Source organism: Papio anubis, chromosome 4 (genome assembly GCF_008728515.1).
Source record: "Papio anubis isolate 15944 chromosome 4, Panubis1.0, whole genome shotgun sequence".
Lineage (NCBI taxonomy): Eukaryota > Metazoa > Chordata > Mammalia > Primates > Cercopithecidae > Papio > Papio anubis.
Genome location: NC_044979.1, coordinates 177,911,751 through 177,936,676, shown reverse-complemented (window position 1 = coordinate 177,936,676; position 24,926 = coordinate 177,911,751). Strand labels below are relative to the sequence as shown.

The window sequence follows — 24,926 nt, the reverse complement described above, 5'->3', positions numbered from 1 at the left end:
GTCTCCATGGCGACGCAGGACGCAGCGGTGGAGGCCGTTGCTACCCACCTGCTAGAGGCGTTGCGGCTGGGATCCAGGCTGGGGCGAGACCATGTCGGACCTGGGCTCGGAGGAGTTGGAGGAGGAGGGAGAGAATGATATTGGGGTGAGAGCTTCTGATGAGAAGGGGCTTCCCGGGGTGCGCAGCGGTGGGGGAACCTCGAGGTTGGGTTTGGAGAGTGAGGAGGGGCAGAAGCCAGAGGTCTGAGCCACAGCTCCCCAGGAGGCCCTGGCAGGGACGAGGACCACGCCAGACACACCTACGTGCATCCTGGAAGCTGGTGGTGAAAGGTGAAATGACATCTGGTTACCACATCCCGCCTCGTTCTTCCCCCACCCCCATCCTGCCTCCCATTAAAGGCAAAGATTTCCCAGCAGAAGGCTTTGGAAGTTTCCTCCTCCCTGTGTTAATTCCCATCGAGGCAGTTTTCTTAGATGAGCAGATCATCCCACGCTGCCATACTGCCCTTGAACAAGTCATTTCTGTAGCTGAGATTTGCTCCCTCGGCATTTGGATGCATGGAGGAAAGTTGCTTCCTGGCAGACTCCAAGAAATGCTGAGGAGGCCCTGGGCTCAGAAGAGGGTTCCTGAAGGTATTACCTTATAGGTGTATCCTCACATGTGCTTTCTTCAGTCCCTTCTGAACTGACCCAGGTCTTTGGAGTTATTTCCTGGCTTAGGCAGCAGAGAGGAGAAAGAGCAGCACACCCAGCCTGTGAGCTGGGTTCTGTGTGGGAATATTTCTACCACCTAGAAAGTAGTTCCTCCCTACTCCATAGGGTGACCTCTCCATGGCTGACAGGTAGGGAACCTCAGCCGCTATGGTCTGCATGCACAGTACAGAGTTGAGGTACTTTCAGAATTAACTGAAAAATCTAGCCACTCTGCAGTGGTGCTGTCAGTGCCTGCCCAGACCTTTTTGCTAGCTCTGGGCACTCATCTCCCAGCTTCTGCCTGATTTGCTGCTCAGCTACCACTTCTGTGCACTGGAACTACCTGCCCAGTATGGAGAGCCAGAAGTGCCTGAAATTCACATCCAGCCAGACAGCCAGTAGCTAGTGCAAGAAGCAGGACAAAGTCTGCAGTGCAATTGATGCCCCTAGAGTGCCTGCTGGATTAGGCCAAGTCTGGGACTTCACCTGCAATGGCATCCTTCCTTAGCTGCCTGCCCTTTCATGTCTTCTTCCCTGCCCTCTTTACTACTTTCTCCCAGGAGAGCACTGAAAAAAATGAGGCCAGGCGCAGTGGCTCACGCCTGTAATCCTAGCACTCTGGGAGGTCGAGGTGGGCGGATTGCCTGAGCTCAGGAGTTCGAAACCAGCCTGGGCAACACGGTGAAACCCTGTGTCTACTAAAATACAAAAAATTAGCTGGACGTGGTGGCAGGCACCTGTAATCCCAGCTACTTGGGAGGCTGAGGCAGGAGAATGGCTTGAACCCGGGAGGCATAGGTTGCAGTGAGCCGAGATCACGCCACTGCACTCCAGCCTCGGTGACAGAGCGAGACTCCGTCTCAAAAAAAAAAAAAAAAAAAAAAAAAAATCGCTTGTTCAAGGTCTGCCTCTAGGTGAGCCCAACCTGTAACACTTGCACAGACAAACAAGCTTTCTAGTTTATCTCCTCAAATGACCCCACTGAATTTGTAACTTTTTACTGCCTATAATTTTTAGGTTCAGATCACATTTGGGGTCATTTTAAAGGATTTCTCTCTCGTTCAGCCACCCCAGCGGCTCAGTGTTGGATGTATTGGGAAGCCTCTTGGATGGAAGGAGGGGACTTTTATACATTTTGATGTAAACTAACCCTGAAACAAATCTGTAAGGTCACCAATTTTTATCTTATATTCTAGGCAGGAATTAGTGGGCCAAACAGTGCTAGAAAAGGGAAAGAATTGAACAGACATTTATTTCTAAAGTCCTCATTGTAGTGTGTCAGTACTTGTGTTATAATAAGATTATATGCATCCAATTCCATTTTTAATTTTAATTTTTAATAAATTTTATTATGTATATTTAAGAAACACAGTGTGATATGAGATACCTGTGTTAAATCATTACTGGATGCTTTCAGCATGTTATTATTTACTACATTCACTCTATACCCATGTATTAGGTGGTAAGGAATTTATTTTCTGAAGGATAGGAAAATTGCAAGCTTTGGTTACATTTTTTATTGATTTACTTTTAAGATAGACACATAATTGAGCTGGCATGGTGACTCATACCTGTAATTCCAGAACTTTGGAAGGCCAAAGTGGGAGGATCGCTTGAGTCCAGGAGTTTGAGACCAGCCAGGGCAATATAGTGAGACCTTGTCTCTACAAAAAAAAATTAAAAATTAGCTGGGAATGGTGGTGCATGCCTGTAGTCCCAGCTCTCAGGAGGCTGAGGTGGGAGGATCACTTGAGCCTGGGAGGCAGAGGTTGCAGTGAGCTGAGATTGTGCCAACTCCAGCCTTGGCAACAGAGTGAGGCCCTGTCTCAACAAAAACAAAAACAAAAACAAAAACAAACCATAGATAGATGTAATTATTGCAGCATTGGGTCATGAGTGTTTGAACCTTAAGTCTCTCGCTAGGGATTTTAAAAATAAGATAAACTTAATCGACAAGAGAGCCCTGTGTACTCCTCAGTGCACTCCTACCTGTCCCTTCCATCAGATATTCCTCGCAGGGCAAAGGTCTCTTCAGGCCACACCCCACCCCAGGGATCATTTGAGGGAAGAGTGGCTTCTCTCAGGGCATTTGCCTTTGAAATCATGGATTACTGAAGGAAGCAAATGGGGAGGTATTTTTGTGTGGAACTATTCTACCTGCAAGTGCTATTTCAAGCATGTTCCTCCTAAAAACACAGCTTAGAGTATCTAGCATTTTTCACAAATTGGTTAACCTTGTTTACAGGGTAAAGGATTATCACAGTGATTGCAAGCTCCTTGCTGGAGGGAGGGAATGAGGCTTCCGCCCTGGACATGTGCTGGGGTGTGGCTTTGGACCAGTGCCTCACCTAGCCCAGGCGTGGTTACCTACCTCAGCTGTAAGGTGGGAAAGGTGGGACAACTGACTATAGTGCCAAGGATTTAGTATAGTGGGATGATTCAAGGGTATGATATTTATAAAATGCTTAGCATCTGGTTAGCGCATAATGAATGGTAGCTGTAATAGTGTCAATTTTCATTACCCAGGAATATGAGGGGGCTCGGAATGAGGCAGGCGAAAGGCACGGACGCGGGAAGGCGCGGCTACCTAATGGGGACACCTATGAAGGGAGCTACGAATTCGGTAAAAGACATGGCCAGGTCAGAACCGTTGACTTGACTGGATGGTTTTCTCAGTTTAATGCTCTGTTAGTAAATGCTACATTCAGCAATGACATGAATGATATAATCAATGTGTTTCAGGGGACCTACAAATTTAAAAATGGTGCTCGATATATCGGAGAATATTTTAGAAATAAAAAGCACGGTCAAGGCACTTTTATATATCCAGATGGATCCAGATATGAAGGTAAAATGTTATCACTAAGCAGATTTTTGTGTTGCAGAAGTTTGTTTTTGTTTCTTTATGATTGAACTTATCTGTGAATACTGACATGTATGAGAAAGCTGAAAGTGCTCCAGATTAGTCATTCAACGAACAGATTGTGTTACTATATTCACAGGATTGACGCAGAAACATGAAAGCCTTGTAATTAATTAACTCACTAATGAATCTGTAGTGGGAAATCTGTCCCTGTGGCCAGCATGTCCATGTTCTGGGAGCAGACAAAAGGGAGGCTGCTGGGTGGATGCAGGCCTCGGAGCTGGTGGACCCACGGCTTCAGCTGCTCTGCGGCATTCATCTTCCTGAACCTGTCTTTGCATTTTCCATTTCTGACCAACCCCGCATCTGACGGATGTGTTATTTCTTTAACTCGAGTGTTTCCTTACATCAGGGCTTCCTGTCTGGGAGTCGTCCTGCCTTGTTAAACTGACTTTTCCTATCTGTGCCGTAATTCCTTACAGGCCAACGTTATGTTTGAGGAGGATTCTTTTTCCTTTATTTCCAAGAGCCTCCCTGCTGCCCCTTGTGCCATTGTCACCTGGTGTGATCACACATTAGTGATATCCCAAACCTGGGAAGGGGGACAGGCAGGGAACGTGCTGTGAGTCTTCAGAAAGTGTATGCAAAATTCTGTGTTCTGGGCTTTTTGTTTTTTCCCTAGGAAGAAGGAAATTGTATAGTTTTCTTCAGATTTCCAGAAAGATCTGTGGCCCTGTCCTTGTACTCTGGTGACAATAGGTGTGACCTTGCCTCAGCTTTCTCCTCTGTAGCATGGTGAGGCATCTGCAACCATGCCTGATCCATAGTGAGCGCTCAGTAACAGGCTAGGACTGTGAGGTACCACGTGTGACAGCATCACTTCTTAGTGAGGAGGACATATTCTTAGAAAGTGCAAGCTATAGTTGCTTGCTTTGCTCCTAGATAAAATAAGAACCAGTAGGTGGTTCTTATTTTAATAGATGTCAGTGATGATTCTGTCCAATTCTGAAACCACGATGGAGGGTGTTAATATCGTCCCTGTTAGACAGAATTTGTTTTGTTTTGTTTCATAAATTCCAGAAGGCTTGCTCTATAAGAAGCACCATCTGCTTTTTAAATCAACTTTAAACAATTTAATTTGGGGCTTAATTTAACTCTTTCCAAATTCTTATGCACCTAATCTCATTCTTGTCCCTTTTGATTTTAGTGTAGATATCGATATAATTTGAACAACACACACACACAAAGATATTTAGAATAAGGGATTTAAGGAATTTTGAATATGAAGGTTTAAAAGGGGTAACTGTTTCTCTGACACCAAATGCATGGATTTTCCATGCTATGTACTTCTCCAGTCTTCTGTGTACACCAACTGAGTTTCCAATGATGCAACTCCATTCTGACACCACCCAGAGTTAGCACAGACCCCACAGGTTAAGGGCTCAGTTTCCAAGACTGCCCCACTTCAGATGTCAACATCAAGTTGTGGATCCCTAGGGTACCCATGCTTCTATCTGACTCAGCTACAAATTGGGGGTTCCTACAACACCCTACTCAGGTTTGATATGTGCCATAGTGGCTCATAGGACTAAGGAAAACACTTTACTTAGGTTTACTGGTTTACTGTAAAGAATACTATAAAGAATATGGACGAACAGCCAGATGCAGAGGTACACAGGGAAAGGCCTCGAAGGTTCCCAAGCATAGGAGCTTCTGTCCTTGTGGAGGTGGCATGCACCATCCTCCTGGCTCATGATACGTTTACCACCCCAGAAGCTCATCAAATCTTGCTCAAGAGTTTTTATAGAGCTTAATCTCCAGCGCCTTCCTTCTTCTTTCCCAGAGTTGGTGGGTGGGGCTGGAGGTTCCAACCTTCTTATCACTTGGTCTTTCTGGTGTTCAGTCCCATCTTCAGGCCATCCTGAGCCTCATTTGCATAAGTTCAGGTGTGGTCAAAAAAGTCTCATTTTGACTGACAAAAACATTTCTATCAGTCAGGAAATTTCAAGGGTTTTAGGAGCTCTGTGCTGGGAACCATGAATAAAGACCAATATTTCTTTATTATGCCACGCTAACACATAAAGCTCATCTGGTAACAGTTGGGATTTTTGATTCTCCAGATGGCTTTGTATCTTAAAGGGTGCAAGGTATAGCCACTACCCAGAGACTTACTCTTTGACAAAAGCTTAAATAAGTATCTTACTTCATTAAGGCAGTAATGGAAACTGAGGTCAGCTTGTAACATAGTAAGCCAATACTCTTCCAATCACAAAATCTCAGTTAATGTGTGACTGAGTTATTCATAACAGTGTATCTTGGCTGGCTGCCATCACAATGGGCCACAATGGTTTTGTGCAGGTCAGTGTGTTCAACGTCAGAACCCTGCGGCCTAAAGCCCAGTACCCTACCTGTCTCCCAGATGGTCAGACAAGTCCAATTAGGGAATCCAGGAACCAGCAGAGGCTACAGTGCTGCAGGAGAGGAGCGGGGAGACAGTCCTGGGTGGCGGGTGACTTGGATACAGGCAGGAAGGCAGAGGTTTTTAGGGGTAGTGGGAGATGAGATAGAGGGGAGAGTGGGTGCCAGATGTTGGGGAGGCCTGGACCCCATGTACTGATTCTGAGGGTTGGGGGTTTAGGGCCAGCTGAGGACTCTGAGGTTAAGGAGGAGAAAGAGCATCGCTGTTCCCCCCTGGCCTTGTTACCTGTCAAACAGAACTCATCAAAACACAGAAGTTTAATAAAGACATTGTGGAGAAACGAGAATGATATGATAACTTGAAGCTGGGTTTTTCGGAAGCTCTTAAATGGCAGGAGCTGGAAAAATGAGCACTTGACTCTTGGGATGCTTGTGGAGAAGAGAGCACGGTGTTAGAATCAGACAGACTCCAATTTTCATTTCAGTCTTGCTACCCACCAGCTGTGGGACGTTGGGCAATGCATACAGTCTCTCTGCTTTTCAGGTTCTGCATCTGTAAAACCGTATTTCAGCTATTACACATACCAAATGCTGTGGCAAGTGCACGGAACCCTGCCCAGGGTCTGACACTGCGTGTTTCCCCATAAGTGTGGGCTTCTTCTCTCCTGTGTTTGACTTACCCAGCAGTGTAGGGAGCCAGCTTGGCAAGACCATGGGCCAGCATGGCACACCAGTGATCAACCAGCATTTGAAGTGGGAGGAGCATCTTGGAGAGCTTCTCATTTTAAATTGTCTTCAATCCCAAGTGCCAGACACACTGCTCTACCCGAGGAGCACCCAGCTCCACACCAACCAACTGACCCACCAACCAGCCAATCAAACAGCCAACCAGTCACCCAACCAGTCAACTGACTAGCCAACCAACCAACCAGCCAACCAACCAATTAACCAATGAACCATCTAACCAACCAACCAACTAGCCAGCCAGCCAACCAACCAACCAACCAACCAGCCAAGCAAACAGCCAACAAACCAACCAACCAGCCAACTGACTAGCCAACCACCCAGCCAACCAATTAACTACCCAATCAGCCAGTTAACCAACCAACCAACCAACCAATCGGTTAATCAACTAACCAACCAACCAGCCAGCCAGCCAACCAACCAGCCAACCAGTTAGCCAACCAACCAGCCAACCAGTTAACCAACCAACCAACCAATCAGTTAACCAACTAACCAATCAACCAACCGGCCAGCCAACCAACCAGCCAACCAGTTAACCAACCAATCAACCGACCAACCAACCAGTTAACCAATCAACCAACCAACCAACCAACTGTGGGAGTTACTCCTGAAGAGAAATATAGTTGGAAAAAACCTCAGTTGACAAGGTTAAGAATGATCAGAAAGTATAGGATTGGGGTAGAAAGACTTAAAAAAAAAAATTAAGTGCAAATTTAAAGCCACGATAATAAAGTTTATAAATGTCATTCACCTCAAAAAAGGAAACTTGACTCATAGCTGTTAGAGATGTGCCTCAGCAGGTGACTTTTCTCTGAATTACCTTCTCCTTTTGTGCAAGGTCCCTGTGGTGGCATTACAAAATGCTGGGCAGAGCCTCTTAACAGGTTTTTTAAGTAGATTGGGACTTTAAAAAATTTTGCTCACAGTCCTCATGGTGCAAAACTTAGTGTCTTTTGCAACATTATTGTTCTCTTTCATTTTTGAAAATTTTCTGCAAAATATATAATATATTTTTCTTGCAATGACCCTGGAGACGCTCTGACATGGCCAAGAGAGGAGGGATATAATAATGTTGTCATGATCTTTTGTTGGGAAGAAACCAAATGATGTACCTGTTTCAGCTGAGGTCTCTGTGCCCCAGGGCTGTGCTGGAACCACTTCATAATAGCTCACAAAAACCCATTCTATGCATCTCTTCCCAGCTCCATGTGTAGCTTGAAATTGGCCACAGTGTGAGTATTTACACCACAGAAACTGGCAAATGCTACAAATCCAGGCACATCACTGCCCCTTAAGATCCAGACAAATCCCTCTAGGTATTTGCACATCCTCGTGGTTACTTTAGGTTCAGGGACCTAAAGTATTTTTTACCGAATTATTTCAATTTGGAGATCTTCATCTCTCTTGTTCATGTTGTTCCTGTCACACATCACATCATGGGGCCTAGTCCTCTTCCTTAATTGTTAGCGGTTGCCACCTTCCCTCTATGAATTTTTGGTAAGTCTGCTCTTTTCTGAATGACTACCCACTTTTTGAAGTTGTGCCATGTAGCTTTTTGTGCTGCCTTCCCTGTCCTCGGCTGCTGCTCAGGTGCCAACCTCCCATCCCCAGGCTGGTGCTGGCACCCTGGGGACATGCACTGTCCTTTGTACAGCTGTTTGTTCATCTCACAAAGTGCACAGGACATTGTAGGTGCTGAGTAAATACTGGAATGATTGAGGAAATAAATATGTAGAAATTCCTTCTGTAGGTAAATTTTGGGGTTATTCACGTAAACAAATATTGCTTGAATAATTAGCATTTTCTTAGCCTATTGGGTATTCTTTATCTTCATGTGGAAGTAGGTCCAGTTTTTGTGTAAGCCAGAAGCTTATATACATTTTGGGAACCCTCTTTAAGAAAAACAAAATATAAAGTTGGTATAAAAGTGAATTTTCATTTGTAATGATAAATCAAAATAAGTTAAAAATTTAAAAATACCACAAACATCACAGAATCTAAGTAGCCTGAGTTTTAATGTCTGACATACTTCTAGAATAGCTTTTCTCTACCTTTTGTTAGCTAATACTCTTTGAATGCTTCTCCATATGGCAACCATTTTGTAATGTTTTCTATAGAGAGAATACAAATATAATTCCTTCTTTTCTCTTTGATCAATAAATTGATCAACACTTGCTTTTTATTATTCATAGTCTCAAAACGTATCATTTAGCTTAATGACTTGGTGTAATATGCACGTTTTTAAGAGATGTCTCCTTTGGGAGACCTCTATTAATTTTCTTTCATATGTGAGCTGTAAGATTTAGGACATTTTGAGTTTTCTAGTGCAGGGATTCATACTGTGGTTGACAACAGTAGTTTGCAGTTGTCTGCATTGTGGAGTAGTGTTATGAGTTTTATGATATCCTTGCCAATTTCAGTACTTCCTACCAAGCCTCTAAGGACTTAGCAGAAGCCTGTATGGAGGTGAGGAGGTGAGGGAAGAGGCATGGCTCAGCCACGGCATGGCACCGGCGGATGGAGCTGCTGTGCAGCTGGGATTAGGGTGGCACGTTGGAGCCAGATGATTGGGTGGGAGATAGACTGAAATGCTGGCAGGTGGCTGAGGATAGACGATCAAGCCCTAGAGTTGTTGCTGGATCACTAAACATTTGCAAGGTAAATGAAGTGTGGTGGTAGGATCACTGGCAATGGGTCAGACAACCCTGGTTTGTCTCCCTCCTTGTTGCATCTTCGTGGTGCTTCTGACTAACCTGTGAATTGTGCTTGTTAGTACATGCAGGTGGCTGTGGCCTACATCCACACACCTCACTCTACCTGTACCCCGTGAACGCCTGACTCAGCCCTCCTTTAGCCCACTCTCCACCGTGACTATGGCCCACATCCATACACCTCACTCTACCTGTACCCCGTGATCCCCTGACTCAGCCCTCCCTTAGCCCACTCTCCACCGTGGCTCAGCACCCATGCCATCTGGCACAAAAGGAAGAGAAGTGGAGGGACATTAGAGTGGCAACAGACAGCAGCCTTGGTCGGTGCTGTTAAAAGTCTCTCTTCTGCAGGGTTTCCTGAGCAGAAGGGGCCTGTGTGTGCATGGGGCCCTGAATGTAGCTTCATTTGCTTCACAACACATCCACCTCTGCCATGGTTAACAATTTGAAGACATAGTACAGGGCATCGATCCCTTCTTCTCACCTGGGCTTGCCTTTGTGTTGTTCCTTTCAGGAGAGTGGGCAAACGACCAGAGGCACGGCCACGGTGTATACTACTACGTCAATAATGACACCTACACCGGAGAGTGGTTTACTCACCAAAGGTTCGGTTTCTATCTTGAGTCTTATGGGATTTGCTTATGTAGTGAGAACATGATGTCTGCAGATTGTTTACACTTATTAAGGAACAGAATCATAACAAAAGCCCAGTTACCAATTCTGCCAGGCAGGTCCAATCTTCCTATGGCTTTGAGGCAAGGATGCCTTTCTGTGCAGGTGTAGACTTAAGTAACTGATATCTGTACCTCAGTTGGGGCTGAGCACATGAGTCTTTCACTCAAGAGCCCTAGGGGAACCTGAACCAGAAGAGCCACTGGGGAACCTGAGCCGCAGCTCCCACTAGCTCTGCCTCTTCCCTGGGGAAAGCGGCCGACACACAGAGGCTTGCCTCTGTCCAGCCGGCCTGTCCTCTGTGCCTCTGGCAATGTCCTGTGCTTGGGGCACACTGAGCAGGGGGCACCTTCTGACTAGACACAGATACAGAAGCTACATCGCTCTTGAGCCTGCATCAGCCTGGGCCCCCCTCAATGTCAATGTCTGTGTTTTAAACCTGGGAGATTTTTCACTGTGCTGGAACAAAATACCATGTTCCCCTTGTCTTAACCAGGCACGGGCAAGGCACCTATTTATACGCGGAGACGGGCAGTAAGTATGTTGGCACCTGGGTGAACGGACAGCAGGAGGGCGCGGCCGAGCTCATTCACCTGAACCACAGGTACCAGGGCAAGTTCTTGAACAAAAATGTAAGTCCATGGGAAGTGACATTTGCCAATAAAGTACAAAATAACCCCCTCTGGCAGCCTGTGCAAATGTGTGACCGGAGAATACTAAAAACTCACAGAAAACTGAGTCCAGCCTATTCAAATGTGGGGAACAAGACAGCTGTGCCATTCTCTGAGCCTCTGGTACCCACAGAGGACAGAACTGGGGGGAGGGAGGGTTTGGCCCATTTCTCTGGGTCTCAGTACAAACTCCCACTGTCTTTCAGCGGGGACCTGTTGCATTGTTATAGAACACGTGGGGGCATTGGAACCTCTTGTGTGTATTCCTTCTCATCGGTAAATCAGATACCAAATATCTGTTTCCTGCAATTGAGCGTGGGGGTGGGGGTTGTGTTTTGTTTCTCTGGAAGGGGTGGTGCGCCATCCCTGGGGAGGAAGACCCCCAGCTCCCTCCTCGTGCTGCAGGCCAGCCTGCATGCTCCTAGTCGTGGTGGGAATTGAGGCTGCCGAGGGTCTGGCCCTGGGTCTGGAGGCTTGCCAGCTTCCAGCACCCACGGTGGGCCGTTTCTGCTCGGAAGACTTGGTGGTTCCTCTTGCCCTTCTTGTACAGAGAAACCTTGAATAATTCAGAAGCTAATACTCAGGCCGTTGTGGCAGCTCTGATCAGGGGTTGAGCAGAAACTTTCCCTGAAGAGAGAATTTGCGAGCAAATTGGTGGTGTTAGAAGTTGACAGAGGGAATGTTTAGCTGATTTAATGAAGTCTCTTCAGACTCTTAGAACCCAGTTTTCATTTATATATAATTCATGCCCTAACCACAGATTTTACTTTTAGTCTTCATTAAAACAGCACATTCCCCTCAAACCCACACATTGTTTATATAATTCCCAGCAAATTTTTATGGGTCTTTTTGGAGGAGATGGGAAGGTGGTTGCAGAGGAAGGGAATTTGATGAAAACGAATCTGGAAGAATCAATCAGCTTGTCCAGCCTAAACCAGTCTGAAAAACCAGGGTTAAAATGGAGGCTTTGCTTTGCTAGTTAGTAAAAAACTTTAAATTATACAAATAATACACAAGTACATTTCAATTGTAAAGCATTTAAACACGAGGATCCTGCCCCACTGCCCTGGGCCCAATCCTTCCGTGCTATTTCTATGTGTCATGTAAGTACATTCTAATACAGTCATCTGACACAGAATTATTGTTTGGGGGTTTTAATTACATAATTAGGATCATACTGTATCGGGATATAAAAATATACATAAAGATACATCTTTGTCATTTTGCACATTTGAGACTATTATGTAGGTTAGATAATGGAATTGTGAAACCTTTGAGGATTGGCATTTAAAATCACAATCGGTAGTGCCCGTTTTCCTAAAAACTGGTGTCAGTTAATACTCTTGCCAATAGAATATGAGTCTCTTTGGCATATATTCTCATCAACATTGGATATTCTCAGTCTTTAATGTTGTTTTTGTTTTTTTCCAATCTTAAGGGTAAAAAATGTCATCTCATTGTTTTAATGTGTACTTTCCCGATTACTAGTGAGGTCAAACATGTTGTCATCCGTTTATTGCTGGTTTGTGTGTCTTCCTCAGAAAATTCCCTGTACATGTCCTTGTGGACAAGTTATCAGTACTACAAAGCTTCAATAATTAAAACAGTGTGATACCAGGATGCACACACACACACACACACCGATGAAGCAAATTAGAAAGTCTAGAGACAGGTTCCAGTACATAAAATAATTTCACACACAATAAGGATGTCAAATTAATAAAGGGATGATGGGAGGAGCCAAGACATAGTGCTAGGAACTCTTGATAATTATTTGGGAGGAAAATAATAGTTTTGCCTTCACACAGATGAAGATACCTTCCAGAAGAAGTAAAGACTTAAGTGTACCCTAGGAAATATAGGAAAAAAAGTCGATGAATATTAACGTTGAAATGAGGAAAGAGAACTTTCTAAACAGAAATAGAAAGGAAAAACCAGTAAGTTTAGCTTCATAAAAATAACTTCTTATAGATTAGAAAATGCTGTAAAGAAAATCTGAGAGATGACTGTCAAATGGAAGAGAATATTTGCAACGTTTAATATATAAAGTGTTTTATCAATCAATGTGATGCAAATGGCTAAAAATCTTGAAAAAAATGCAGGCTTACCAACAACTGAAATGAAGTGAATTAAAATTGTGAGACCCCATTGTTTTATATAAAAAAACATGTAAAAATAGAAAATTTTTACACTCCTAAAATCAAGAGTTTGAGGATCTGGGACTCTTAAGTGCAGTTGTGGGAATGAAGTGGTCAGAGCCTCATCTAATCAAAATACATGTATGCTTTTGTCCAGAAATTCTGAGAATTTAAGAACGGTATCAAAAGCGTACATAAAGTTGTAACTCAGAGTATGTTTACCGGAGCGTTCTTTGTAAAAAAAAAAAAAAAAAAAATCAGTATCCCAAATACCAACAATGGTAACTGAGTAAAATAGGTTACAATCCATAGATGAAATAAAATACCAGGTGGCAACTGGTGTTAGGAAAGAATATTTGTAAATATGAGAAGTAGTTCATGCCCTATTTCTCAGTAAAAATAGAGTGTGAGTTAGTATGTACAATTATGATCAGATTTTTATTTAACAATGTACACTAGAAGCAAAGTTACAAAGAATGCATCAACATATTAGTAGTAGTTCCATCTCTAGCTAGTTTGCCTGTGGATGCTGACTCACTGAGGTTTTCTGAAAGTGAATACAGCACTTTTATAAAAAAGTAAAATGTGGTTAAAGTTTTCAAAAGTAAACAAAACAGGGCACATACTTCCCAATTCCATTAGCCATGCGTTCATAAAAGCATTCTTTAATCCATGTTAGACTTTACCCAATTTTGTGATTTGAGGTGGGTATTGTGGTGGTGACATTTTTATTTTGTATTTTCTGCTGGGTGTTGACATTTAAGAATAGTTTCTCTTTGCTCGCAGCCTGTTGGCCCTGGAAAGTATATATTTGATGTTGGGTGTGAACAACATGGTGAATATCGTTTAACAGATATGGTAAGTTGCAAAGCATGTATGGGGTTTTTACATTAACAGGCAAGTAGCTGCTCAAAACTATTGATCCTACAAGGTTGGAGGTGATTTGCCTAAAAGTTCTGCCAACTCTTAGGAACTTTCCCATTTTCATTTTCCTTGGTTGCATGTGTTAGTACAGAACTAAATTGCCAGAAGCAAACAATATCATTTCCCAGTTATTGCAGAACTCTAGACTTTGTTGATAGATACCGTTTTTGTCAATAGAAACTAATCCTGGCTGGGCACAATGGCTCACGCCTGTAATCCCAGCACTTTGGGAGGCCGAAGTGGGTGGATTGCTTGAGGTCAGGAGTTCGAGACCAGACTGGCCAACATGATGAAACCCTGTCTCCACTAAAAATACAAAAATTAGCTGGGCATAGTGGTGCACGCCTGTAATCCCAGCTACTCAGGAAGCTGAGGCAGGAGAATCGCTTGAACCTGGGTGGCGGAGTTTGCAGTGAGTCAAGATCACACCACTGCATTCCAGCCTGGGTGACAGAGTGAGACTCTGTCTCAAAAACAAACAACAAATAAACTAACCCTGAGTGGGAGGGTTCTAAATAGTATTAGGTCCCAGAAGTGACAACTGAATCTGTAACTGGTGTTGCCACAGTTTGTCCAATGGCTGTTAGCTTGTCTGGTGTGCGGCATGCTCCTCTGAACGTGCCATTGGTAAGTCTTTCTCTCTTTTTTTCCTTTCCAATATCTAACATTAATATTAACACTACATTAGGCCGGGCGCGGTGGCTCAAGCCTGTAATCCCAGCACTTTGGGAGGCCAAGACGGGTGGATCACGAGGTCAGGAGATCGAGACCATCCTGGCTAACACAGTGAAACCCCGTCTCTACTAAAAAATACAAAAAACTAGCCGAGTGAGGTGGCGGGCGTCTGTAGTCCCAGCTACTCGGGAGGCTGAGGCAGGAGAATGGCGTGAACCCGGGAGGCGGAGCTTGCAGTGAGTCAAGATCGCGCCACAGCACTCCAGCCTGGGCGACAGAGCGAGACTCCATCTCAAAAACAAAAAAAACAAAAAAACACTACATTGGCATTCCCTGGTCGACAGTAAAGCTAGTCAGCTAATATTGCCATTATAAGGCATCAAGATATGTGTATGTGTGTTGAGGTGGGAATATCTGTGTTCCTGTTCCTCTCATTATTAATGTCTGACCAATCCCTGTAGATAATTAGCAATTCAGTAACCTTTCCTGACCCTGGTGCTGGTTTTGATCCTTTTGACTTATTTCTTTAGCTGAGGTCATTCTCATGGTAAGAAGTTTTGAGTTTTAAGGAGGAGCGTGAACCTGGCAGACACACGCGTGGAATTTTTTTTGCTTTTTGGTCTCTGAAGTTTTTTTGCTTTTGTTTGCTTTTTGGTCTCTGAAGTTTTCGAGGCGTCCCTTCCTAGTGAGTTAAGAATATATTATTGTACACAAAGTCTCCCATATCTGCATATTTCCTTTCTGAAGAAAGCCGGGGAACGGATTATTGGGGCCCACCATCACATCAGTGCCCTTTCAACCTGGGTTAGTCCTTTTTGTGCTGCTATAAAGGAATTCCTGAAGCTAGGTAGATTATAAAGAAGAGAGGTTTATTTGGTTTACGGTTCTGCAGGCCGTACAAGAAGCATGGCGCCAGCAACCGCCTGGCCTCTGGGGAGGTCTCAGGAAGCTCCCGCTCATGATGGAAGGTGAAGGGGAGCTGGCACCACAGCTCAAAAGAGGAGGAAAAGAGAGGGGAGGAGGTGCTGGGAATTTTTTTTTTTTTTAACAACCAGTTCTCATGTGAACTAATAGAGCAAGTATTCACTCATCACCACAGGGAGGGCACCAAACCATTCATGAGGGATCCGCCCCCTTGACTCAAGCACCTCCCACCAGGCCCCACCTCCAACCCTGGGGGTCACATTTCAACATGGGAATTGAAGGGGACAGACACCCGAACTGTGCCGCAACCTGAGCCGAGTCATCTTGTTTTGTTTTCTCGTTGCTGTGTCCCTTTTCAACCCCTTGGCATCACCCAGAGGCCCTGCTTTAAACCGACTCCTCGTCACCTTGGGGTTGGCTGTGAGGCTGGGGAAGGCCCCCCTTGGTCACAGGAGGTAGACGTCACACTGCGGGGAGCTTGGAAGGCTGCGGGAGATCCTGTGCACGAGGGTCTGTCCTGCACCTGCTCTGTGCCACCCACTGCTGTCTCTACCTAGTGCTCCATCCTTTCACCCCAAGGGCCCTGGCCTGGAATCCTAAGTCTAAACTCATCACCAGTTTTTCAATTCAGTGCTCTCCACAGTTTTTTTTTTTTTACATGGAGTTTCGCTCTTGTTGCCCAGGCTAGAGTGCAATGGCGCGATCTCGGCTCACCGCAAACTCCACCTCCCGGGTTCAAGCGATTCTCCTGCCTTGGCCCCCCACCCCCGCGCCGAATAGCTGGGATTACAGGCATGTGCCACCACGCCCAGCTAATTTTGTATTTTTAGTAGAGACGGGGTTTCTCCGTACTGGTCAGGCTGGTCTCAAACTGTCGACCTCAGATGATCCGCCTGCCTCAGCCTCCGAAAGTGGTGGGATTACAGGCGTGAGCCGCCGTGCCCAGCCCTCCGGACAGTTTTATAAACTTTTCTCGTTTTTCTTCCTAGAGTCTGTTAGATTCTAAAACTGAAGGGAGTCTTTGAATCTTTATCCCGTAACCTCCCATGATCGAGTGACTGTCCATGCTCGGTTGCTGCCTCCCGAGTGGCCAGAGTCTGGACATCCCCAGGGCACTCTCGGCCCTGACCTCAGCCACCCTCTTTTCCTGATTCCTGCTCCTGCGATATTCTGCTTTCTGCACATCACTCTGGCCACGGTTATTTAGTTTCCCAAAACAGCCCGTGGTTGCTCACGGTCCGCCTTCTTGGCTGTGACCAGAATCCTGTGTGGCCTCACAGTGCCCTGTCTTCTTTGCTGCTGCTTCTCCTGCTTTGCTCCAGCTAAAAGGAACCACTGGCTAGGGGCAGGTCCCTAGCAAATCAGAAAATGAAATGGCCAAAATGCTTGATTTTGTTGCTAAGTATGAGGCCCTACCTCCTCCGAGCATGGCTTCTTCATGCACCGCAGGGTGCTCTGGTCTGGGTGGACGGCAGCTTCCTATAAGTCATCTGCATCTTACAAAACATAGAGGAATTTGACATACTGTCCTCCCCCGAGGTTCCACTCCATTTACGTGTGTGTGTGTGTAACCTCTTACACACAGAGTCAGAAGCTTAAGAAAGACAGTCAGCTTTAGGATTCGATTGTGACAGGGATGTATTTAGTCTTTTGCTGGGATTTCCATGGGGTTGGACACCTCTCACCTGTTCCCTGAAGGAACCTATTGGTTAAATGGATATATTGTCAGCACTGGTAATAACTGTTTAGGTTTACCGGTGATTGAGAAAGTTTTTAAATTTGTGCAGTGATAAAAATAAAGCCCATCTTATTAAGTGCTTTGCAGCTTTAGACTCTACTGGAAAAAGTTCCTAGAAGTCAGTATTTCAGGATGATGACAGGAAGGTAGAAAGAGCATCAGTAACATCTAAGGGAGAATTACTGATATAAGCCCCAAGCCCTGTTGCTGTTTAGGAAAAGCCACCCATGAAATAATGCAGCAGCAACCTGAGGGCTTTGTCAAAGGCCACCCACTGTGCTGTGGGGATGGATTAGGATGGTGGTGGAACAGAAGAGCCTCCGTGTTCTCTTTCCCTGGTAAGGGGATGTATACCCTCTAGAGTAGGGGTTGCCAAGCTGCAGCCCATGGCTCACACCCTGTTTCTTTTTAGATTATGGTTTTATATGTACATTTATATTTCTCACCCTGGCTCTTTCGAGATCCGTTCTCAACCCTGAGATTATACCATGGATAGTCGGCAACTGGTCTGATTCCTGAGTGACATCCTAAAAAGGCCGAAACACAAGCCAAAACCTGTCTTTCAAAACCTGTCCTTCCTCCCTCACTTTTAATATTCCAGACCAAGATGACACAAATGTTGGTAAATGTACATTTTTGCACTTAAAATAGGAAAGAGGAGAAGAGGAAGAGGAGGAAGAATTAGTAACTGTTGTTCCAAAATGGAAAGCCAACAAACATGAATTGGCCTTGTGGGACACCCAGCCTCCCAAGGAGCCGACTCACGGACGGACTCCACAAGAGGGTCCAGGGAGCTGAGAGTGGGGCTCTGGCTGTGGGGTGGAGGGTGTGGGGCACCTTTGGGTTGGGACAGGGGTGGTGTGCACCTCTGAGCTGTGGGGGTGGAGGGGTGTGGGGGGGAATGGAGGGGTGGAGGGTGGGGCAGTAATCGGTGGATCGGATATGCGATGACCTGGCATCGCGGATCGATATGATAACCAGAGTATCGGTGGATCGGGAGGCGGCGATACCCGGCGGTACCGCGGGATCTGGATGGGCGCGATGTCCGCATCGTGGGATCTGATATGCAACTGACCGTGGATCTGGATAAGTGATGTCTCGTATACCGCGGACGGATGGCGTGATGTTCAGAGTACCGGTGGACGGATGGGGCGTAAAATCCCGATCGCGGACGGCATGCGATAACTGGCATACTGCGGACGGATATGCGATGTCTCTTGCATCGTGGATCTGAGGGCGTGATAACTGGCATCGTGGATCTGGATGGGCGATATCCTGTAGGCTGTGGGGTGGAGGGTGTGAGGCGCCTGTAGGCTGTGGGAGTTGTGGACATCCTGTTTTCAGGCCAGCTGTAGTTGGACTCTGAAAATCAGATGCTGGGTCAGTTGAGTGTGCGGGATGTTACTAGGGAGAGCCTTTGGGATTGGAGGACACTCCCGGGGAGCGGAGGGGAGAGGAAAGAAACAGGGTTGATTGGACAGAGGCAGAGGCGTGGCCTCCACGACCTTGCTTCATTCCATGGGGAGCACTGTGGCGTCCCGGGGACCTTTATCCCCTCACCTAGGTCAGTGAGTGACTGTGGGTATGACCCCAGGCTGGCACTGACAGCAGCTGGGGGGACAGTCCTTCCCTGAAGAAGGGTCCGCATGGTGCCTCCATGTCCAACCCAGTGGTCTTCCTGGAAGTCCTTAGTATGCTGGGGAAAGTTGAAGGTGGCTACACCGGGTGAGATCCCTTCCATGACAAGCGGAGGAAAGCCAAGTCCGATTGGCTCCGTGAAAGAACGCTCATGCTGCTAAGAATGTCTCGGCTCACGTGACTGGGAAGCTCGGGGACAGCCCACAGCATGGCCAGGCAGCCTCTGCCCTCTGTCCCAGCTCTCCTCTGTGCTGGCTCCTCTGGCTGGCACTCTCAGGAACCCCAGGGGACGTCTCTTTCTCAATAGTCTCATCAACACCCTCAGGAATGAAAGTTATCAGACCACCTGCTCCCATCCCTGAGCCACTGACTGCAGTGGGGCCTGGGTTGCTCCCCGGGCCAAGCCTGGGCTGGGCTGGGTGGATGTTGAGATGGGGAACACAAGGTGCTGCCAGTGGGAGGGGGAGGGTGGGGGCACGGCAGCCTCGGGGACAGCTGCCCTGCACAGGTCTGCAGGCTCCATTGTTCCCAGGAACTCAGGCTTCTGACCTGTGTTTTATCTCAGGTGCAGGAGAACCTGGGGAGGAGGCCCAGGCTCTGCTGGAGGGCTTTGAGGGTGAGACGGACATGAGGCCTGGAGATGAAGATGCAGACGTCCTCCGGGAGGAGAGCCGGGAGTATGACCAGGAGGAGTTCCGCTATGACGTGGACGAGGGTGAGGTCCCTGCGCAGGGAAGTGGGGCGAGGGCCTGCCCACAGGGGCCATGAACAGTGGGATTCCGCTTCCCTCCACCAAGGTCTGCCTTCAGCTGGGCTCCAAGGACTTGGGGAAGACTTAGGGGGCCCCCTGTGAGCCCTCACTGGAGCCATTGCAAAATATTACTCCCTTGTACCCTCCTGCAAGCTAGGCTGCAGTGGGAATGGCCTGGGTGTGCAGCGGTGCCCATGCTCTTTATCACAGGAGGACCGCCCCCAGGCCAGAGAGCCCAGTCAGACATGCAAAGCCTGGCATTCTTTTCTTGCGTGATTTTTTTCTTTTTTCTTTTTTTCTTTTTTTTGAGACAGAGTCTCGCTCTGTCACCCAGGCTGGAGTACAGTGGTGCGATCTTGGCTCACTGCAACCTCCACCTCCCTGGTTCAAGCAATTCCCCTGCCTCAGCCTCCCAAGTAGCTGGGATTACAGGTGCATGCCACCATGCCTGGCCAATTTCTTTGTATTTTTAGTAGAGACAGGGTTTCACCGTGTTGGACAGACTGATCTCAAACTCCTGACCTCATGCAGTACACCCACCTCGGCCTCCCAAAGTGCTGGGATTTGCATGATTTTTAGCAGGGCTGACTCACCGGAGTGTGGTTTAAGATGAGTGGTGTTGGGAACTAGCTCTTTTTAAATGGGTTTGGATATAAGATTAATCTAGAAACTTCTGCCTCTGCCACCTCATAGGGCAGGGATCTGACCTCAGTTCTGACTGACTGAAGCTTCGGGTTCCTGGAATCTTTAAAAATCTTTCCCCAAGTGCTTGTGGGCACTTGCAGAAAGCCCAGAGAGAGGACTCTCTTCCCTTAACACACTTTTCACATCTGACTGAAAGAGGGCATCATGGTTGTGAGGGAAACGGCCGTCTGGGAACAGCCTGGGCATGGTGGCCTCGGGCACAGGGTCTGCAGTCCCATTCCACTTAGGTTGTCTCTGTTGCAAATTGAGAATATACTTCCCATTCCTTTGAAAATAATACCTGAAATAATGAAATCACATAAAGCGTTTTCTCTTAGATGCTTGAAGCACGCATAGACTTTCGCGATCGGTAATTGCCCTGAGCGCTGTAGCGATGCACTCAGTGAGGCGGTGCTGAGGCGCAACGTGGGGTCAGGTGGAAACCTGGCTTTGCCAGTGAGCATGGTCTCTGCTTCTCTGACTTGCACAGGGTGGACAGAGTGAGCCCCGGTGGGTAGGGGGTCCACAGGATTCTGTTAGGGCTGCGCGGCTAGAGTATGCGCGGTGTCAGAGCATCATCCAGCTGTGCCCACAGATGTCAGTCCTGAGCCACGTGGAGCACAGCTGGAGGGGGAGACACTGGGTTTGATAGGCAGTGTGGAAGTGAGGGGCTGGGCTCTCACCCTTCAATACCTAATGGGAAGCTGGAATAAAGGAATCAGTGAGTTCCCTGCAGTGACAGGGACGTGTTACCATCTACGCAGGAGAGGTAATGACTCACCTGGGGCAGGACCAGGATACTCTGGGTTAGCTGGGAGGGAGGTGACAAGGAATGGGTGAAACCAGGAAGGAAATTCCAGGCAGAGAGCAGAGTCTGACAGCAGAAGAGTGGGAGGTAGGGAGGTGGCCCCTTTCCCTTGGAACCGGATAGCCTTTGAACCTGATGGTGAGCCCAGTGGATGAGACCTCTGGGGGCCGTAGGGATTGCCTGTATCAGGCTTGCTTTCTGAGCTTCTCTGGGGCAATGAGGATGGGTACCCTGGAGCCAGGCAAGGCAGGAGGCCCCAGAAACTTTGGTGGAGGAGATCATGGGGGGCATGGAGCAGGAGGAATCCTGAAAACCAGACTGGGAGAGGTGGGACCCAGTGGATGATGCCCAGTACCAGCGGGCGTCTGAGACTGTGGGTTCATGCACCAGCCTTGGACAGAGGGAACACCCCCTTAACTCAGTGGTTTTGGGGGCTCCAGGGGACATTTGCAATGTCTGGAGACTTGGGAGGATGGTGAGGGAGATGCTGCTGGCATCTGCGTGGGTGGAGGCCGGGGACGGTGCTGAATACCCTTCAGGGCAAAGGACAGCCCCCAGCAAAGGGTCACCCAGGCCACGGTGTCAGGAGGGCCCTAAGTGAAAAGGGAGTAATACAAAATAGGCTTAGTTGGCAGAACATTTACCAAAATAATCCAAGTTCAACATGTATTCATCATGAATCCCACATTACATTGGAGACTTACCCTACTAATTTCTTTAATATACCCAACAGTGAAAGTTACAGAGTTTAATTAATAATAAAAAATAACTCCACCTTTCACAAAACACTTAAATGTAGCATCTTATAAGAATGTGGCAAATTTCTGCTTTTTTTTTGAGATGGTATCTTGCTCTGTCGCCCAGGCTGGAGTGCAATGGCACGATCTCAGCTCACTGAAACTTCTGCCACTAGGTTCAAGTGATTCTCTTGCCTCAGCCTCCCAAGTAGCTGGGTTTACGGCATGTGCTACCACGCCCAGCTAATTTTTGTATTTTTAGTAGAGACAGGGTTTCACCATGTTGGCCGAGCTGGTCTTGAACTCCTGACCTCAAGTGATCCGCCTATCTTGGCCTCCCAAAGTGCTGGGATTACAGGCGTGAGCCGCTGTGCCCAGCCTGCTTTTCTTTTAATTAACAGCCAAGCAATTACATGTTTTATCCACAAAGCTGGCTGTTTTGGACAGGTGTGCAGGCGTAAGAGGATTACTGATGTTACTGAGGATAGTCTTGTCTTAGCATTTACTTTGAGTATGTATTTTACTTATTTTATTTCTATTACCAAAAGAAAAAACTGTTGAAATGCATATGAGATAAAATTTAACATTCCATTTTTGACTGATGAATGCTTAATAGTTATAATAATTTTTTTTGGCAAAAGATCTGTTAGTGAATAAAGACTTTAAAAAATAGAACAAAGTAAATAGTGATATACTCATGTTTCTCTTTTCTTTTCAGGAAACATTAATTCTGAAGAAGAAGAAACTAGACAGTCAGACCTCCAGGACTAAGATGAAGTGAGCCGAGAGGAGACTGTGTCATAAGAATGCTTCTGTTATTAGCCGGGCGCGGTGCTGTGTACATGTAGTCCCAGCATTTCGGGAGGCTGAGGCAGGAGGATCGCTTGAGTCTGGAAAGTTGCAGTTGCCGTGAGCCGAGACCCTCGCCACTGCACTCCAGCCCGGGTGACAGAGCGAGACCCTGTCTCGAAAAATGAACAAAAACAAAATCCTTCTGTCAGTTAACAATCTTTATTAGAGGATTTTTAGTCTCTCTTTCTCAGCTGTGTGTTAAGTTGGTTTACAATAGCAAATAAACCTCTTCATTATCCTTTCTTTCTGAAATAGCCTCTGCTTCAAGTTTTGTAAACTGAAGGTTACCAGGTGGTTTTGCCATGGCTTCTCAGTGGTGTCTTCTCCTTGGATAGAGAAAACTGTAACTCTGCGGGAGACGGTGAATGGAAGTTTGGCTTCTGGCTGAGCTGGGAGAGTAATTCTGTACCCAAACCTCTCGCTCGGATTTCCCACAAGGGAGGTAGGAAGCACTTAGAACACGAGGATTGCCATATGCAACGCTCCTCAAATGCAGCGTGATGGGTACACGGCTGGCTCGGGTAGGAGATCGCCCGCTGCCCTACAGGGCTTCCTCTCACTCCTTCCCCTCTCCGTGTGGAGCCCAGGCCACTGTGGAGGCCCTGCAGGTGGCTGGGGAGAAGGGCCGCCCGCAGGCCAGGCTTTGGCCTGTTTTGCACACGCTTCGGTTTCTTAGTGTGCTGGAGGCTGCCGCCTGCACCTCGTTCACATTTCTTGAGGACTGTCTCAGACTCTGCCTCTCCTTTCTCTCCCCAGCGCCAGGCTGCCCCCTTCTTCCTGGGCAGGTAAGTGAGCACCTCCCAGGGGAGCCCGACTCCCCATCGTGCATGGCTCTGCTTCACGTACCCTCCCCTCCCCTGAGTTACTCAGAGGGCAAGTGTCGTCAGTTCACCCCAAAATGTCCTTTCGAGTTGGTTTAACAAATGTCAAGGACATTTTCAGTTCATCCCTGACATCTTCAGTTCACCCTGAAACAGCTCACCCCAGACACTATCAGTTCACCCCAAAATGTCTTTTAGAGACATAATCTGGGGGCTATGTCTCTAAACAGGGGGCATGTGGAGACAAAAATGGCTCCTTCTTGGATGCTAACCCACCATGTTGACGTCTGCTCGGCCCCAGTCCCGTGAACACCTCCTGGTTTCCGCTTTATCTTCTGTCTCTAGCGTAAGAACATGTCAATCCTGACGTTACCGCACAGATTAGAGGCCATAGTGCACATGGCATTCTTGCTGTCCTGAAGGTTGCCTTTGTCTTGCTGGAGCGTGTATGCTCTTTCCCTGTGGTATATAAGCCCCGGGTCTGGGGAGTAACAGTGCAGAGAGTCACCTGTCCTGTGGCTGCTCAGGGTTACGCTTCCATGTGTGACTTCCCCAATACACCAACCCATACTGACAAGCTGGATTTGTCTGCCTTCTCCTTTGGTTTCTTGGCTCCTTTGGCATTTGGGGACTACTTTGCATACATGGCCCTTTTATGGAACAGGGCCTCCTTAAGACAAAGCACACAAGCCCGGTGTGGTGGCATGAGCCTGTAGTCCCAGCTACACGAGACGCTGCAGCTGGAGGACTGTTTGAGCCCAGGAGTTTGAGTCTAGCCTGGGCAAAATAGTGATACCCATCTCTAAAGAAATACATTTTTTTTTTTTTTTTTTTAAATGGAGTTTTACTCTTGTTGCCCAGGCTGGAGTGTAATGATGTGATCTTGGCTCACTACAACCTGTCCCAGGTTCAAATGTTGCTCCTGCCTTAGCCTCCCGAGTAGCTGGGATTACAGGCGCCAGCCACCACACCTGGCTAATTTTTGTATTTTTAGTAGAGACGGGGTTTCTCCATGTTGGCCAGGCTGGTCTCGAACTCCTGACCTCAGGTGATCCGCCCACCTCAACCTCCCAAAGTGCTGGGATTACAGGCGTGAGCCACCATGCCCGGCTTAATGAAATACATTTAAAAAAAAATCTAAAAAAAAGAAAGAGCATACAGCATTATGAATATAAAATTAGGTTAAAACAAATGTTTATTTAGAATAGGAAAATATATTATAATAAAATTACAAATGAAAAGTGGATAAGCAGCACAAAATCTAGAAAACTATTAGAATATTGTTATTAATTCACTGCTTAATGCAACTCTGTAATACGTCTTTTCCTGCATTTTTTTTCCAGCATACCCTTTGATTACCTCTTTTTACGACAATTTTGTAATATTTTGTATAGGGATATTAGCAAGATAATTACACTGTTTCTTTAGGGTGGTTTTTTCATTACTGATAATTGAGGGGCATAA

At 46.7% G+C, this 24,926-nt stretch overlaps 1 protein-coding gene across 1 annotated transcript; it reads left to right on the top strand.

The window, feature by feature from the left end:
- Positions 1 to 22,893, top strand: RSPH1 (radial spoke head component 1). The gene is given in 9 exon segments (XM_031665770.1): positions 1 to 145; positions 3,220 to 3,333; positions 3,436 to 3,541; positions 9,944 to 10,034; positions 10,598 to 10,733; positions 13,697 to 13,768; positions 17,823 to 17,985; positions 19,375 to 19,524; positions 22,508 to 22,893. Coding segments are annotated over 9 exon segments (939 nt in total). The 5' UTR covers positions 1 to 91; the 3' UTR covers positions 22,561 to 22,893.
- Positions 22,894 to 24,926: the final 2,033 nt, after the last annotated feature.